Source organism: Stegodyphus dumicola, chromosome X2 (assembly GCF_044657685.1).
Source record: "Stegodyphus dumicola isolate Sdum_Otavi_A_Nest chromosome X2, ASM4465768v1".
Lineage (NCBI taxonomy): Eukaryota > Metazoa > Arthropoda > Arachnida > Araneae > Eresidae > Stegodyphus > Stegodyphus dumicola.
In genome coordinates this window covers 24289581-24309449 of record NC_140781.1, presented here as the reverse complement: position 1 = coordinate 24309449, position 19869 = coordinate 24289581, and the positions used below count along the sequence as shown (strand labels likewise).

General features: G+C 33.9%; 1 protein-coding gene across 1 annotated transcript in view; it reads left to right on the top strand.

Annotated features, from left to right (window-relative positions):
- Positions 1-19869, top strand: part of wbl (endoplasmic reticulum protein 29-like protein wbl) — a 49379-nt gene that overhangs the window by 12780 nt on the left and 16730 nt on the right. Inside the window, exon 3 of the mRNA XM_035373897.2 lies at positions 11797-11958. Coding sequence (XP_035229788.1) covers positions 11797-11958 — 162 coding nt within the window. The remainder of the gene's footprint in view (positions 1-11796; positions 11959-19869) is intronic.

Genomic DNA, 19869 nt, shown 5'->3' with positions numbered 1-19869 from the left:
TTTAAATTAAAAGATAAAGATATTGAATGCTATTCTTAACTTCTCTATTGATCGTAACTGGTGAGTTGAGGAAATTTTCTGAAATTAAAGATAGCAAAATTTGAAATTCATTTTCTGAATGTTTTCATAGCACAGAAATATCATCTACATACCTCTTCTTAAAAAATAGGTTTTCGGCAGAACTTGGAGGGAACAAAATTTTCCACATGTTGCATATTCTTGCTGTTCTGTTTATTAGCTCTAAATACTGTAAACTTATGCATTACATGAAAAGCTTCATAAATGTGTGTAATAAATTGGGACGTAATTCTTGGCTTTTAAGTCAAGGCTTTCATTAAAACTCATTTGAGATTCAAATAGAAATAATGGACAGAAACAAAGATTTGACATAGATGGTAATCATTGTAACGGCTTTCAGAGTTTGTGCATGAAATTCATTTGTTGTGGAATGCACACTTGATATACTGCTCATAATGAAAATTTAACAAAGTTTGGCGAATTTGTGATTAAATTTATTAAATGGTGAAAATCTGCTGTTTATCAAAAATTTGGCTGTATAGTTTTGTTTATGAATTTTGATCTACATCAAAAGTTTTGGTATACTGTAATAAGAATCAGGCTCAATATTAGTAACATATTATTTTATGTTTGGATACTCAGCTATTCTGAAAACCATATTATGTAGTTTGCTGGTGCTATCTCTAGCAGTGCACTTCTTTATTAATGATGACTAACTCGTCTGTTTTATCTGTTTTGTATATTATAATATTCTTGCTTGCCATAAATTTTCTTGTTTTCTGTAAACTAAATTTATCCAAAGGCAGTTTTGTAATTCTCTAACATTGATCCCTGAATTATTTTTTCCCAGTGAGTTTTAAAGCAATGCTGTTGATGATTTCAAAAAGTTTTATATTTTCTAAGCAACAGCTACTTCAAAAAGAAACATATAAACTTATACATACAAAAATTTATTAGAGAAGATTTATCATAACAAGAACTACCACACTGTCCAAAACCATAATAATATCTACTGATGCCAGATACATTAACTCAGTCATTTACAATCAAGAAAAACCGGTACAAATATATTTACGAGTGCCCACTTGGCAATTTTTGGCAGTACATGGACACCAATTTTGTGCAATTCTTTTACTTGTTATTTTGCTTTGTGTAATGGCGATTTTTACCACTACACAAAGCCAAAATAACAAGTCAAAGAATTGTACAAACTTGGTATCCATGTACACATCAACCTATTTTTACTTAAAAAAACATCAGAGAATTGCACAAACTTGGCATTGTGCACTCCCTTGACTTTGTACATGTACACATCGATCTATTTTCACTTAAACAGTCAAAGGAGCAGCTAGCCAAATGAAAAATATATAATCTCAATAAACTGCATTTTAAATCAAACAATGAAATAACATAAGAAAGGAAATTTATCTTAGCACTACACAAAGGAAATATCCACTTACCTTATTTAGAAATTTTCGTGTCTTCAGTCAAACAGAATTCCTTAACAGCATCCAAAAACCTATTTAAATTATCTGAACTAGAGTCTGTATACTGGCATCGCCACATAAATTCACAAAAATAAGAGTAAAAAATATCCCCTGTAGTGCTGGTATCCTCCAATGCTTGACCATATATATTTCCTTCATACAAACAGAACATTTATAATGGCTACTAAGTAAACCTTTCATTTACACACCAGTCAATTGTGCTTTTTTTTTCCCCCATTTCTTTCCAAATTGTACAGAAACTTCAAATTCATCTTATCACATTCAGCCATTTTACCGTATAAACCACAAAATAACCAAAGTACTTCCTAACCAACATCCAACACACAAACAAGCCCTTACAAATCTTTTCCCATAATTAAAATTCACCACAATCTCACAATCAATTATATCATAATAGTGTTTCCATAACATTCAACTGCTCAGGTTGGCATAAATGAAACAACAACTTGGCGATAAATAAAGCAACAACTTAGCGATAAATGAAGCAACAACTTAGCGATAGTCCAAGGAGCACCCTTAAATATACTCTATCCGAAAAACTGTAATGTTGCTGAACATTAAGATTTAAAATTCTTTTATGTTAAGCTCATGAAGAGAAGAGTTTCATGACCCTCCCTCATAACAGCTTCCTTCCCTTCCGTCCAAAGTTGGAGGGCTGTGTGCCTTTTTGTAAACAAATATTATCAATTCCCCATGTATTTATGTTAAAAGACTTAATTTTAATTACTCAGTTATGTCCATACTTTAAAAATGTACATCTTTGGATTTTACACGAGGTAAGATGTTTGTTAAGGCTTTGTTAAGATGTCCACTTCTTGACTTTACAAATTCTCAAACTGAGGAATGATTTCATTCATTTCATATTATCTTTTAGAAAGAAATCCTTTTTGGTAATGTGACTTGATCTACTACGTTTTTGAGGGGTTTTATTTAATCTATTAATACTTGATAATCAGTTTTAATTTTGGTTGGTTTGTCAATTAAATCATCTTCTTCCAATTCAAGTAAATAGATGTACCATTTAAAAGTAGTAGTGTTCATACTAGTCATGGTAAATTGATAGATGTACACTATGCAGGAAAAAAATTTGGACAGCTCTATACCTCCCATTCTACTGTGCCGATTGACAAAATTCAACTTGCGTTATTCATGTCTTGAAAGTGGAACTTAGGATATGTATTAAGATTTATATATAGCATCGTTGTAATATAGGTATTTTGACACAAAATTGGACTTTTTCTGAAATGACGTGCCAATTTTTTTCCATATTTCAATTCTACAACTCAAATTATGCCAAACTGCCAAGTTTCGTAAAATCACCTGAGCAAATCTGAGAAAATTAGCTCTCAAAATTTTAGCTCCTCCATGTTAATTGAATTTGGTGTATATTTATTAATACCTCTTTTTTTATTCTTCTTTTCAAAATATACATTTTGATTACATTTCGAAATATAGGTTCATTCCAAATAAAATTCACCCACTTTTATGATGTATTTTTAAATAATATTTACAAACTTTTCGAAAAAAAAAACTTGAATTATAACCTATAAAATTTTTACCATCATCATTTGTAGATGTGTTTCTAAGCATATCTACAAAAAATGAAAGTTTTTTTATTAAAAATTTTCTAAGATATACGTGGGTTTACATACATATTAGTGCATTTTAAAAATTTGGCATATTTTTTATAAGCGATAATAATGCCAAATGTAGTTTACACACTTCGTTAAAATTATTGAAAGTATGAATGATGATCCCCCCGCTAGTATACAATAGGAAAGGAAAATAGGTTGCTGTAAATTAAAAAGTTCACCAAATGAATTATTCTTGGCGCAAAGTGAAAAAATGCGCCAAGATAAGTTTTGAAATTTCTCACCAAATTTTACAAAATTTTATAACTAGGTATAATTTGAGTCGTAGAATCGAAATATGGAAAAATATTGGCATGTCATTTCAGCAAAAGTCCGATTATATGTCAAAATACCTAAGTTGGGCTTTCGAGAAATGAGAAACTCAATTTGAATTCTGTCAATCAGCCCATTAGAATGAGAGATATATGTAGAACTGTCCCCTGTTTTTGGCACAGTGTACCATGACTAGTATGGATACTACTACAATGTAATACAATATAAAATGCATGTACGCAGAGAATACATCTGATCAACTCACAGCATGAACTAACTTTGAGTCAAAGATTGAGTGGGACTGAATTTTAAAGCAAAGCTGTCAGCCTTCAGCCCTTTTTATGAACTTCAGTTTGGCATCTGACATTTACTAAGAGCTTCTGGGGTCTCGGTTCGTCTTGGCTTAAAATAGTGACTGCCTTGAACAACTTCCAAAATTGTCACTGAATTAGTAATATCCTTTAGAATTTGGTAGTGCACTGTAATATATAACTTGCTCCTGCGGAATCCACAGTAATATTAAATATAATATATCCACATTGTTTAAGTGTGCTAAAAACCTTAATTATCATATTTGTATGGAATAAATTGCAATTTGAGAAATTAGAGTCACTAAACAATAAGTTTGGAATATTTACAGCTGGAAATAAATGCATTAGTTACAAAAATTCATATTAGCATATATTGGTAATTTTAATGAAATTAATAAAGGGGTCATAAAGCATTATCATCAATTTTGGAAATGAAAATTTGAAACAGTTACATTGAATAAACAGGTCTAGTATGAAACTCTAAGTTCTTTTTTGGGGGGGGGAGGGGGGACACTCTAATGTATGTTTTACCCAAGGTTATAAAAAAAATTGCTAGAAGTGTATTGAGAAACAGAGAAATATTCCCAATACAGGTTTCTAAAGGTTCAGTCATTTTGTACAAATATTTCAATCAATATTTTGGATTAGGATTACTATCTGTACTGCAAATAAGTTTTGAGTATCTGGGCATCAAACTTCTTAGTTTTCATTTTATGGGTCTCTATATTAGAAGTCAGAATTAGTTTCTGTTTTAGGTTTCTCATGTATTTTTTGTGGCAGTAACTATGAAAAAGTCAATCTGCCTAATTTATGCTATTTTTTGCAAATAATGCTAATGTTTAATTCACTCTTGTGCAATTTAAATTATGAATTGAAGTAAGTTTAAAAATATATAGTCAGTAAGTTTTTATGTTACACTGACTATTTTTATTTAAAACAAATACACTAAAATGTGTAATTTAGTTTTAAGGATTGCATAGGTTTGATGTCAGAATACAGTGGTAAGATTTTCACCTCAATTTTATGTACTGTTAATTAACTGATAAACCAGTATAGTTTTCATATAGAAAGATGTAACTTCTCACATTTTGAAAAAAGTAATTAAAGTGTGGAATCTGATTTCTGCAGAACAGCATACTGCAGAGTATTTCCAAAGTTAGTAGAATCCTGGCATCAAGAAAAGATGTACGTTTAAATGGGAATGATATGGGACATTTTCTCTAAACAGATAAGCAACTAAGCAGTGGCAATGGAATGTGATTTTAAGGAATATGTGCTTCAGTATTGTTAGTTTTTAAAAATTGTATGCAATTCATTATGAAATGTTCAGTGCGTCTTTTTTCCATTTTGCTTTAAACAAGCCATTGCAACCGCTGTACAGATTTTTATGAATATTTTTAGTGTTTTAGGTTTTATATATGTACAATAAGCTAGGCACAATTTAAAGCATATGCAGTATGTAAGTGGTGTTCTATAAAGCTCCTTCACTCAGCCTTCAAATGAAAACAAGTGAAAAAGAAGTCTTCTGTCTCTCTTTGAAGTTCCCTCTTTGCATCCCATTCAGAAGTGAGCTTTATTATGTCCCTGTAAAGCCATTACGAAAGATGGTGTCACAAACATGAATCTGATTGGCTGCTTTTTAATGTTTGTTTAGTATTGACTTTTATTTAACATTTTTGTAAATGTTAGATCATCATTAACCCTAGATATCTGATTATGGTTCACCCAAGAAATGTGCTTTTTGCTCAGATTAATTTTATACCATCAATTGAACCATCAATATACCATCAATTGAACGTTCGGTACTTAGAGAAAATGTTAACTCATCAAAGATGGCAGTTTCAGAAAAGAAAATTGTTTTCTTTTCTAAACGCAATATTAACAATATTGAAATTTGCATATTCAATGCAACATTTGTGGACCTAAGTAAGTGAGATCTTTGGTGTAATGAGAGAAACTGAAATTTTTCTGTTCTTTGTTAAGCAGCCCCCAACCATATTTGGCAATTTTAGATTTTTGCCAAGATCTGTTATAATTTCACCAAGCTCATGAAGTGCAAGTAATATGTATTAATAGCAATAATACTCAGATGTCATTTCCTAAGAATATTTTTAATAATCCTTATTCATATTATTATTTTATCGCATGTAGTTGTTTCAGTACACTTCAGCACTTTCACATATATTAAGCTGTTTGCTACACCATATCATGGGCATCAACTTCTCAGCTACATAAATCTAATAGTAGCAGTGACAAAGAACAGCTGAACTAATTTCCAATGCAGAGGCCCTTCTGTTTACAATTTTTAGCATTGCACCCCCAAATGATTTCGACATTAACATAAATTTTCATGTTGTGCCCATTTTTGCATTCTCGTTTGTCAGGTAAAAGACTCTTTCTTGAAAAAAAAGTTTATGCATCCACCTTATTACTTGGTAAACTAAAGATTGTTAATGTCATATTCACAAAAAAAAAAAAAAAAATAAATAAATAAATAAATAAAATAAAATAAAATAAATAAATACAGTAGACTCCCAATTATCCGCGCCTGCCTCACAAAGTTTTTTTTTTTTTTTTTTTCCAGCATAAAGCAAAGAAAATAAAAATATTCACAAAACTGAGCTAAACGTTAAATTTGCTAACGCCGTGCTTATTTATGGCAAAAATATCCCCGGCCTTCTCGGAACCTTCCCCTCTGATGAGTAAGTAATTTCTTACTCACCCTTACAGTGCCCGCTCCACCACCCTCTCTCTTCTTAATCTTACTGACACGTCCATTTCCTCCCACTTGTCATTCTTAGTTTAAGCCGGATAGTGTTTGCAAACAGGTCAGAGTTAATTTCTTATCTTTTATTGTGTTCAGTGCTGGTGCTTTTTGGTTTTGTGTTTTTCATTACCTATTTAAAATGTCAAGAAAATGAAAGAAGGTTGTTTGGACGACTGCACAAAAACTAGAATTAATTTCCAAAGTAGCAAACAGTGCTACAAGGCAGCAGACGGAATTGGATTATGAAATCGCGGAAACAACAGTGCGTGACATTCTAAAGCAAAAAGACAAACTGGTGAACTTTGCGTCAATGTCGGACAGTGTTTCCGCAATGAAAACGCAAAAAACTACGAAGGGTTCTACCTTTGATGAGCTAGACACGGCATTGACAGAGTGGTTAGCTCAAGTTCGAAAAGAGGGTACTCCTGTAAATGATCCTATCATTGCGGCAAAGGCAAAAACCTTTTTTGAGTTGTTAGGCCTGAAAGGAACTTTTGATGCGTCTTCTGGCTCGTTGACTCTTTTTAAGCAGTGACATCGAATTCGAGAAATTGTACTTCGTGGGGAGAAACTTAGTGGTGACCAACAAGGAGCCGACGATTTCCACCATGAATTTGAAGAATTTGTTTTAAAAGAAGAGCTATCTTTTCAACAAATTTACAATGCGGACGAATCGGGACTTTTGTGGAAATGTCTTCCCACTCGCACTTTAGCATTTGAAAGTGAAAGTGAAGCGGCGGCTCATAAAAGCAGCAAGGAAAAGATCACTATCATGTCTTGCAGTAACGCAAGTGGTGGACATAAACCTACACTTGTTGTCATTAGAAAGTAAAAAAAAAAAAAAAAAACGAGATCTTTCAAAGGCACAAGGATAGAAAATTTCCTCGTTGATTACTTTAACCAAAAAAAACAAGGATGGATGAACTGAAACATTTTTCAACAATGGTTCGAAAAAATCATTGTTCTTCAAGTGCGTAAACATCTTAAATTGAAAAAGCTGTGCTATTGATCGAAAACACATCTTCTCACCCAGCAACAAGCGTGCTAAAGTTTTTTGATGGACAAATGTTTGCAAAGTTTCTCCCTCCAAACGTTACTGCGATAATCCACCCATGGACCAAGGAGTCATTGCAAGAATGAAGAGAACATACCAAATCAAACTGCTAATGACCAAACTTTAAGAAGGTTATGATCTGTAAGAGTTTTGGAAACACTACACAATCTTGGCAGCATCTACGATATTGCATATGCATGGGACTCGGTGAAACCGTCAACCTTCATAAAATCATAGAGAAAACTCATGCCTAATGTTGAAGCCAACAACAACCTAACCCCTTTGAGTTGTGAAGAAGAGAATGAAGATGTAGACACGCTCACGGCAACTCTTGCCAATATGGTGAAAACAGTTCCGGGTGGTGAGAACGTCGATGCTGAAAACATTAATGAGTTGTTGGAGTGTGACGTCAATGAACCCGGCTTCGAATGCTTGACAGATGATGAAATTGTGAAGAAAGCAAGAGGAGAGACCGAGAATGAAAGACAGCAAAGTGAAGGCGAAGAAGAGCCCACTGTGCAGATGCGGAAGACTCACGAAAGGGCATTGCAATAAGTCAACGGACTGCGGAGCTATTTGGAAGAACAAGACGAGGCAGAGTTGGCCGAGAAACTTATGCTACGAAAAATGCAATCTCGGATCAAGAGAAAATGCTTCCAAAGCAAGAAGCAAACACAAATGACTGATTGCTTCAAAAAGGTGTAGTTTTACAGTTATGCTTTTGTAATTACAAGGCGTATTCGGAAACTAAGTACCATTTTGAAAAAAAAAAATAGTAAAACAATTTTGCCGAATCCAATTTTATTTTCACCTGAAAATACATGTCTTAAACTATTTTTCAACATAGTTTCCGCCAATGATCAAACATTTGTCATAGCGGGTGACAAGTTTTTGTATACCATCATCAAAGAAACTTCCCGCCAGTTTCGATAACCACGACTCCACAGCATTTTTCGTGTCATCGTCAGATCCAAAGCGCTTGCCACCAAGCTCACGCTTCATGTGCAGGAACAAGTGATAGTCGGACGGTGCCAAGTCCGGGCTGTACGGCGGGTGATCGAACTGCTCCCAATGAAACTGTCGAATTAACGATTGAGTGACACCAGCAGTATGGGGCCGAGCATTGTCATGGAGCAACACAATTCCTTTACTGAGCATTCCTCTTCGTTTGTTTTGAATGGCACGCCTTAGTTTTGTTAAAGTCTCACAATATCGTGCCGCATTAATGGTTTCACCTCTGGGAAGAAATTCAGTAAGCAAAACGCCTTTCCTATCCCAGAAGACAGTGCACATGATTTTTTGTGATGACATTGTCACTTTGAACTTTTGTTTTTTCGGAGAATGATTGTGTCTCCACTCCATCGATTGTTGTTTCGATTCTGGTGTGAAATGACACACCCAAGTTTCATCACTTGTCACAATTTAGTTTAAAAAGTTTACTCCTTCATCACTGTACCGCGTGAGAAATGTCAGGGCACTACCAAGTCGCTTTGTTTTGTGAACATCAGTGAGCATTTTTGGAACCCATCGAGAACACAGTTTGCGATAATTCAAGTGGTCAGACACAATTTCGAACAAAACAGTACGTGAAATTTGTGGAAATGCCTCTGAAAGAGTTGTCATTGTGAAGCGTCTGTTCTCATGAAGTGCTTCATCAACTTTCCTTACCAAATCATCGGTGACAACAGAAGGCCGACCACTCCGAGGCTCGGCGTAGACATTTGTTCGACCTGCATTAAACATTCTTACCCACTTTCTCACCATTCCATCACTTATCGCGTATTCACCGTAAACTTCTGTCACTTGATGATAAATTTCGGCCAGTTTAACATTCCTCGCGTTCAAAAATTTAATCACGGCACGAATCTCACAGTCAGCGGGAGAACTAATTGTCTTAAACATTTAGAATGTGCGCAGCAAACTGAAAACACAACATAGAGCAACCAAAATGGCGACAATTGAAAGTCAGTGAACAAGAAAGACGTGCGCATGAGCGGGACGCCTACCACAGTGCTGCGACGGCGCTAGAATGAAACGGTACTTAGTTTCCAAATACGCTATGCTATGTACATAATACATTACAGTATTAAAACAGTTTATATGTATTAATTTTTCTGTGTATCCTTGAAGCCTCTCATAAGTACAAAGCACTTTTCTGTTTTCATTAAGAAAATGCATTTTGGGTTAGTTTTGAGTGATATACTAAAATATTAAGCGTTAGTTAAACATTTCCTGCTGTTTATTTTATGTTTCATTGTACATAAAACGATTTTTCAAAGTTGGAATGACTGTTTTCTCTTTTGCTATACCCATTTTTAGCTTTTTTCGGATTATCCGCGATTTTTGTTATCCGCGGCGGCCGCGCCATCCAATTCCGCAGATAATCGGGAGTGTACTGTAAGTAAAATATTAAAAAGCAGTGAACATATTTGTAAATAAACAATGCCAAAATCTCCTCAAGCATAAATAATATAAGAACACAGGATGAGAGCAAAAATGCCACACATACAATTATATGGTGGGTATACGAAACACAGCTGGTGCTAATACACTGCTGGCCATTAAAATTGCAACTTCTGGAAGGAATGATCTGACGAACATCAAAATCACATGGAAGGAAGAAGAGGTTGGGATATGCAAATGATTAGTATTTCTGTGCATTTAGACGACGCAGGAGGGAGAAACAACATGTGAAGCACTGCATAAAAGAAAAGTTGTGTAGTGGATTTGTCATTCCGAAAGTGCTTTATAAGGTTGGAATTTGCTCAGAATATCATGTTATGCCTCGAATAAGAAGGGGAAATGCTTACCAGCAAGTTTAGGAATTTTATAGAGGCAGGATCATTGCCTATCATCAGTATAGATTATCGTTCCGTGATATCGCCTGTCACACTGGTCGACATCCAACCACTGTCATGCGAATATGGAGTCAATGGATTGCTGAGGGTCATACTGAACGGCATGCAGGATCTTGACGCTTGAGAGGACAGACATATTGTGAGGCCAGCCCTGCAAAACCATACAGCTACATCAGAGACCATTAGTCAAGAAATGTGCATGTTCGCAGCACACCCAGTATCAGCTCGTGAGGTGCGGTCATCGTTTGCAGAAGCGTGCACTATCAGCATGGCGACCATTACTTTGGCTTCCTTTGACAAAGCAGCATAGAAACAGACTGCAACCATGGTGCGTCAAACGACAAAGCTGGATACAGGAGTGGCACAATGTCATATTTTCTGGCTTTATGGGCAGTATTCTGATTGAGCTGGGCATCCATCTTGGCCTGAAGGTTATGTTTTTGTTTTATAGCAGTCTTCAGTTGATCTTCCTGCAGTTGCCAAGTACGTGTCATTTTTTTGGTAGGTGGTGGACCGAAATGCCTTGCTGCTGCTCTGTTTCCATGCACTTTGGTGTAGTTTAACACTGCTAGTTTATACTGAATTGTATAGCTTAATCTCTTGTATCCTGTAGTCATATTTTCCAGGGTATGTTTTTAAAACAAATAGTTTTAAGCACTGATACCTACACGTTTATACAGAGTAGCACCAATACCGACACATGTGTCGGCTGAGTCAAAGAAAGTCTATGTAAAGAAGGAAAGGCTCCATGGATGTAATGTGACCGTCAAACCTGTTCGAACTTCGACATCAACTTCGAGCTTTGGTGCTTTTTGGCTACAGATATTTCACGCATGTGCAAAATAATTATGGCAGATGTAGAAAAAGTTATTTGTGTCTAGATCTTTATCCGGGCTAAAAAATAGCATTCAGTATTGAAAGCTAACCTGTGTCCTTCAGGTATAAGATTCAGGTAACTTTTTTGAGACCAAATTTAGGAAAAAAAAGTGTGTCTTATATGCCGTCAAATACGATATATGATACATGTGTAGGAGCTACAGAATGTAGTTAAGCAACCTTGAGGCATCATCATTATTGGTGAAGTTACTGGAGGTGCTTATTTTGATTTTTACTGGCTAATTATTAATGGTTGTCCTGGCAGTCTGCAATTTGCTCATATGTGAATAGGACAATTTCCAAGTACTGGTTTTCAACAATGATAAAATCTACTCTTGTGAATACTATTGTAGGGACTTTGATAATGTTGGGAATTTGGGAGCCGAAATGATTGTATAAAGTGCAAGACTACTTTATTGTACTTATTGTATTTTATTGTATACTAATCAGTATGTTTTAAGTACATTTCGCTTTCTGATTTTTATGTGTTTTTCTTCTAGATTATGGAGAGAAGGAGAATTCAGATATAGCTGAACGTTTTGATGTTCCAAAAGATGATTTTCCCGTGATTAAACTTTTTGTGCAAGGTGAAAGTGAACCTGTTACATATACTGGAAGTTTTAAAGCAGATGAAATCAAAAATTTTATAAAACAGCATTCCAGTAAGGAAATTAATTTTTTATATGTATTTTACAAATTTTAATGTTTGGTGAGGGATGTTTTAAAATGTTTAAATAATATGAAAACTTTGGGACAAATATAGTCTCTCATTATCTTCCTCATTATTATGACCTTGAAAAAAATCAAGTTATATTGCATAACTTTAAACTTGTATTGGGAATTTACAATTGGAATAAATTTCAAACAGTACTTTTTTAAAAAGAAAAATAGCCTTTTCCAACAATTTTTTTATAACATAATTTGTGCAGAAAATTCCATACTGCTTTGCAACTTAAATGCAAGGCTTTAAGTGACCTTGGCTCTGTGATTATTTATCAAAAATAAAAAGGTTCTCATTTTAAAATATCGTAATATTAGAGTGATATGTATCTGAAATTATATATATTAAGAAAAACTCGGATCAAAGTTAAAAAATTTATTCAAAAATAGCAAAATATTATCAGTTATGGAAGTTTAAGTGAAATATCTAATTTTCTCAAGTACATGTTTGAATAGAACTAATGGTTGACGGAATTAGACATCTTAAAAAATTAATAGGTAACCATCCAGAATTTATGTAATAATTTTTTGTAAATGTGCTTTTTATTATGAGTTATGAGAATATTACCATTTTGTGTGTTGCTGCAATTGATCCTGAGTCAGAAATGCCTATTTTTAATTTAAGATTCTGTTTAATAGAAAGTATTATTTATCCTATTGCCGAATGTTGTATGTTCAGGAAAATGAGAAGTTATTGCACATGTTGCTAAGACCCTATTCTCTTTATTTTGCATCTTTCTAAAGGTTGCTTTACATGTATGTATATATGAGTTGCTATACATACACACATATATGCAGTCAAAAGTCTTTAATCTGGACTCGTTGGGACTTTGGTGATTCCGGATTATCAGTTTTTTCGGATTATAGATCATCAGTTTAAATCTGGTAAGATGGCATGCAGAAATTATAAAATTAAAAGTATGAAACCATAATTTATGAAATAAACAGCAATTATGATCTAAAAGGTATCAAAATTTACAACAAAAAAAAAAGCTTAATATTTATTTATTTACTTTATTAAACATTTCTTTCAAGATGTGCATGCATAAAGCATACATTACACATTGTCGAAATTAGAAAATTGTAACCAGAAAACTATTTGATGTGTATTCGTGATATTTATAATGACAAGGAAATTGATTTAAATCATATCGGAGTACATCGAGATGAAACACTACATTTAGTAAGGAATTATAAGCCGAATAAAATAAAAACATCTGCCTTCAAGATAAGGATAGTGCTGACAGATCAACTTCCAATTCGTTGCGCGCCGCAACGTTCCCCCATCTCCCCCGCAGAGCAGCTTGAAATTGATAAACAGATATCAGAATGGTTTGAAATACAAAGGATATGCCTTTATCCATTTTTTGCAGCAATTCCGCATTTTGTTTGATGGACATCGAAACATGCTTTCGCTTTGTAGATCCTTTGGTAGCTCCATAATCGGAAATTCTGTTTGACTTAATCGAAAGTTCAAGCTTACTTTTATAAAATTGCTCTAACAGTCTGCAAAAAATAATAAGCTGGATCCAATTAGAAGATTAAGGTTCCAATTAGAAGATTTTTTCCAATCCAATTAGAAAATAAAGATTTTTTATGCCTAGACAAAACATAAATCCAATTATATTTTAGTAGTATGATATCCCTTTAATCTGGCTCTTATCTAAGGATAAAAATTAACTTTTTCCATTGTTTATTGAAATATTTTGAATGTTTTCTGTATTGGAACATGAGATATGTAGCAACAAAGCCATAGGAATGTTTGGGGTGTTAAATGTATCATTAATTAAATTTAGCTCATAAGCAAGTAAGTCTGTGAGTGAATTTATAAAGCTAGTGGGATTTACATTGGTTTATTAGTTTCCTTAGATAAAAAAGACAAAAATTTGTTATTAGCAAGCGAGAAATTGTTACTGTTATTAGCACTTCTAGCAATTGTTCCAGGAGCTGCAAATATTCTCATGTATTTCTCAGTACGCAAAATACATAGCGAGCCAAGCCCCCTCTAGAAGTTGGTAGTAGGAGAGGAGGGGTGAGGGACTCTCGGCCATCATTTTGGGTGTACTTCTTCAAAATTTCAGCAGATATGAGTAATTAAAACACAATAACACGCCGAACAAATACTAGTTCAGAAGCCAAACGACAAAAATCAGCGTTATATTTACAAAATTTCCACAGGACTAGTTTCGATGGTTTTACCGAATCACCATCCTCGGCTGCAAAACCGCAAATGAACAAGATAGGAATAGCTTCTGAATCAGATATGAGTAGTTAGTGCACAGGATTTTTCTTGTGTGACATGGGGTGAAATTCTAATGTTCTGCCCACTTCTATCCACATTCTCTAAAAAAATGTATTGGACATTAACATTTTATATGAAAAATAGCTTTGCTGTATAGCCTATTAACATATATCAGAAAAAGAGGAATTTTTTAATTATTTTTTTGAAAGAAAAGCAATAGAATTGCTGTTTGTAATTAAAAGTATTTTACACTTTATTAAACTATTTTCTCAATTTATGTTTAAGTAAAAGACTTCTCTATTAAAACTTCCATATGTTTGCTTAAATAAATATTTGAAAATGATTTAAGTATTTTCATGCCAGTACTAAAGAAGTCACAGATTTCTTTATGAAGTAGTCTACTATTATTAATAGATGTCTCAAAAATTGATACAAGAACTGAATGCTGATTTTTTAATATTCTGTATAACATTTTATAATTGTATATCCAGCGTTAAAACTAATTAAAAATAAAAAATAAACTAATTAAACCTAAAAATACAACTAATTTTTTTTTTTAAATTCTACATACAGAATTATAAAATTGAAGTATTTTATAACTTAGTATCTATAATTAATTTTTTTGTTGCAACTATTCTAAAATAGCAATAGTTATAAACTATAATATTAAATACTAATGTGAATGGTTTCTTGAGATCATTGCTGTTTATCATAATCTAGATATATGCTTTTAATTTTGGTTTCTTGTATTTGGGTTAATGGGTATTTGTCATATTTGCAAGTTTTCTGCATCAAATTATCTAACTTCAGCAACTTTTCGTAGCAGCCACAGATAGAAATTTCAAGCAATTTATGCAGTAACTTGCTACGTATATTAAGATTTGTTTGCTTAGCCGTTAGCATATTTAAATCCATATCGAATAAATAATAAATAAATTTAAATATTGTCATATAAAGTCAAAGATGCTAAATTTGTTACATATGCTTATTCGTCAATCAAACATTCAAGTCTTTTTCCAGTCTGTTCAAATGTAGTGTTGATGCAGTTTTCATTCAGTATGTGTCACTCAATGTTTTCATTCAGTATCTAAAATGTCCACTCCAGGCACATGAAATGTATTACGACATCTAATGATATAAATCAAATGAAGGTTTCAAACAATTTGTTTGAAATTTACGTGTCAATCCATTTTTATATGTAGAAGCACCTTTTCTTATAATAATATTTTTGTGAAAATGTTTTCAACAAATTATTCTTTTTTTATTTACACTGCCCTCCAAAATTCAAGGAACAACATGTTTTTTGTGCTAATTTGAGAATGAAGCAACATAGAAACAAGCAATTTATAGGACATGTTCACTAAAGACTTCTTTAATGAATGTGACGTAGAATGTTTCTAAAGTTCAACACAAACATGAATTACAACAGAAAATTGCACTCTTGGCAGAGAAATCCAGCCTTGGAGAAACAGTATATCACATTTTTTTGAGGAAAAATATGGTATCCACCCCTAACTGCAATACATTTGTGGCAGTGACATTCTATGCTGTCTGTTAAGTTGTCAGTCATTGAATTGAGAAGCAACGGCCAGACATGGAGTAATCCTTGTTCAAGCTTATCTAACAACCTTGGAGGAGTACTTAAAGCAGGAGCCTGTCTCCAGAACCAATAGCAGCAGCATATGGGCGGACATATTGATTAAGGATCTCATCTCAATATCTCACGCCAGGCAAAGTTCCTCCATGGAACACATGCAGATGAATGTGACCACCGAGAGATCCCAGCCCAAACCATTATTCCACCACTGCTGTAACTGTGTCTTTCCACATGTGGGATTGGTTGTATTGTGTTGTTCCTTCCAGGTCAGCTGAGGACCTGAATCACTCTCCAGTGTGAGCCTGGACTCGTCTGTGAAGAGAACAGATGCCCATTGTTCACTGGTCCAGGAGATGTGTTCTCTTGCCCAACATAAACGGCACCTTTATGTCCTCGGGTCAAGCGAACACAAACAACTGGTCGTCTTGCATACAGACCTGTATTGTGCAGGCATATGCACACTGTAGTAGCTGAGATTCTTGTTCCTGTTGCCACTAAATGAACTGTCATGAGCTGAGGCACAGTATGTTCCTCCTCCTTCGGGCTGAAAGAGCTAAATAACAGTCTTCCGCAGGTGTTGTAACTCTAGGTCTGCCTGGAACATGTCTTATAGATACAGAATCCACAGATTCAAACTGATTCCATAGTCGGTGACACACACTACGAGAGACATTAAAACTTCTTACCACCTCAACGAATTGGGCAAACAACAGCTCCTGAACATTGATAAACTATCTTGGATATTGTCAACGAAATTGCTAATAATAATTGAAGGTTAATACTTGTAAACAAAACTTAACAGTTTTTACCTTTTTTCTCAAACTCCTATATAAGTATTCCTTTTTATAAAATAAAAGTTGTAGCTATTGTTTTTGCACATATTTTCTTAAACTTCGTTACTATCATGCATATAAACTGTGAATTTAAATGTTACTGACATTTTTGTAATGGTGAGCCTTCAAAACCATGCTGTTCCTTAATTTTTTTAGGGTAGTGTAAAAAAAATTCACTCATTCTTTTTATTTAATTTTTTAAATTTTCTTATCCATTTAGCAACCTTCACTTGCAGCTGGTAAAGCTGTAGCCAACCAACAGCCCGCCATCTCAGTTGATTGTTTAAACAATTGCTTTCTTATGTCACCTTTTAGAAATGGATAAATATTGATAATCCTTTGTTGCAATATATTTGGATTTATAATTTATATCGTAGTAATGATTATGCATAAATATAGCATACTGAAAAAATTTACGTTAAAAAAGAATTTAAGAATACTGCACATCAATTGAAAAAAATTCTGCAATTATGGTAAATATATGCAATATACGAAACATAAAACTCGAAATTATAACTTAAACTGGCATGAGCCATGTAATTCTTCATTTTAATTTGTATTTCTCCCTATTTGTATTCAAAATTACTTCATTGATTTAAAATTTCTTACCAACTATTTAAAATTTCCAATATAAATTCAAAAATATAAATATTTTTCATAATAACCATCCCTAAGAATAACTTAAAAATCTTAAAATTCTTTATATTCTTTTAATAGTTTCTTAAACAAAATTACTAAAATTCAAATTTCTAATACCATAAAATTATACGTTTTCATCAACTCATTGCTCACCCATAATGATGATGTGTAAAGATGAAGTGTCGTAGAAATTACTTACGTATTCTAAGAAGCATTAAGAGATTAAAATGGGTCCTAAAAATAATTAAGAGATTAGAATGTGTTCTAAGATCTAGTTATCAAGGAATAAATTTATATGTTGAATTTACATTCATGTCTGTCTTCAAGTGTCATCCTTCTAACTATGCAAAGCCTCTCCAAGTTATTACAGCACAAAGAACCATCGCCAATCCATTGGAGCTGTTCCTTTTATTAAATGTATACGTAATAAGGAATCTCAAGTTATCTATTGAAGTTATTACATATACAGTACACTCCCGATTATCCGTGAAATAGGCTGGCGCGACCGCCGCGGATAACAAAAACCGCGGATAATCCGAAAAAAGCTCAAAACGGGTATAGCAAAAGAGAAAACAGTCATTCCAACTTTGAAAAATCGTTTTATGTACAATAAAACATAAAATAAACAGCAGGAAATGTTTAACTAATGCTTAATATTTTAGTATATCACTCAAAACTAACCTAAAATGCATTTTGTTAATGAAAATAGAAAAATACTTTGTATAATTATGAGAGGCATCAAGGATACACAGAAAAATTAATACATGTGTACTGTTTTAATACTGTAATGTATTATGTAATGACAAAAGCATAACTGTCAAACTGCACCCTTTTGAAGCAATCAGTCATTTGTATTTGCTTCTTGCTTCAGAAGCATTTTCTCTTGATCCGAGATTGCATTTTTCGTAGCATAAGTTTCTCGGCCAACTCTGCCTCGTCTTGTTCTTCCAAATAGCTCAGCAGTCCGTTGACTTATTGCAATGCCCTTTCGTGAGTCTTCCGCATCTGCACAGTGGGCTCTTCTTCGCCTTCACTTTGCCGTCCTTCATTCTCGGTCTCTCCTCTTGCTTTCTTCACAATTTCGTCATCTGTCAAGCATTCGAAGCCGGTTTCATTGACGTCACACTCCAACAACTCATTAATGTTTTCAGCATCGACGTTCTCACCACCTGGAACTGTTTTCACCATATCGGCAAGAGTTGCCGTGAGCGTGTCTACATCTTCATACTCTTCTTCACAACTCAAAGGGGTTAGGTTGTTGTTGGCTTCAACATTAGGCATGAGTTTTCTCCATGATTTTATGAGGGTTGACAGTTTCACCGAGTCCCATGCATATGCAATATCGTAGATGCTGCCAAGATTGTGTAGTGTTTCCAAAACTCTTACAGATCATAACCTTCTTAAAGTTTGGTCATTAGCAGTTTGATTCGGTATGTTCTCTTCATTCTTGCAATGACTCCTTGGTCCATGGGTTGGATTAACACAGTAACGTTTGGAGGGAGAAACTTTGCAAACATTTGTCCATCAAAAAACTTTAGCACGCTTGTTGCTGGGTGAGAAGATGTGTTTTCGATCAATAGCACAGCTTTTTCAAGCAGGTTTTTCAATTTAAGATGTTTACGCACTTGAAGAACAATGATTTTTTCGAACCATTGTTGAAAAATGTTTCAGTTCATCCATCCTTGTTTTTTTGGTTAAAGTAATCAACGGGGAAATTTTCTATCCTTGTGCCTTTGAAATATCTCTTTTTTTTTTTTTTTTTTTTTTTTTTTTACTTTCTAAGGACAACAAGTGTAGGTTTATGTCCACCACTTGCGTTACTGCAAGACATTATAGTGATCCTTTCCTTGCTGCTTTTATGAGCCGCCACTTTACTTTCACTTTCAAATGCTAAAGTGCGAGTGGGAAGACATTTCCACAAAAGTCCCGATTCATCGGCATTGTAAATTTGTTCAAAAGATAGCTCTTCTTTTAAAACAAATTCTTCAAATTCATGGTGGATATCTATCATCGGCTGCTTGTTGGTCACCACTAAGTTTCTCCCCATGAAGTCCAATTTCTCGAATTCCATGTCGCTGCTTAAAACGAGTCAACCAGCCAGGAGACGCATCAAAATTTCCTCTTAGGCCTAACAACTCAAAAAAGGTTTTTGCCTTTGCCGCAATGATAGGATCATTTACAGGAGTACCCTCTTTTCAAACTTGAGCTAACCATTGTGTCAATGCCGTGTCTAGCTCAACAAAGGTAGAACCCTTCATAGCTTTTCGCGTTTTCATTGCGGAAGCATTGTCCAACATTGATGCAAAGTTCACCAGTTTGTCTTTTTGCTTTAGAATGTCACGCACTGTAGTTTCGCGATTCCGTAATCCAATTCCATCTGCTGCCTTGTAGCGCTGTTTGCTACTTTGGAAATTAATTCTAGTTTTTGCACAATCGTCAACACAACCTTCTTTCTTTTTCCTGACATTTTAAATCGGTAATGAAAAACACAAAACCAAAAAGCACAAGCACTGAACACAATAAAAGATAAGAAATTAACTCC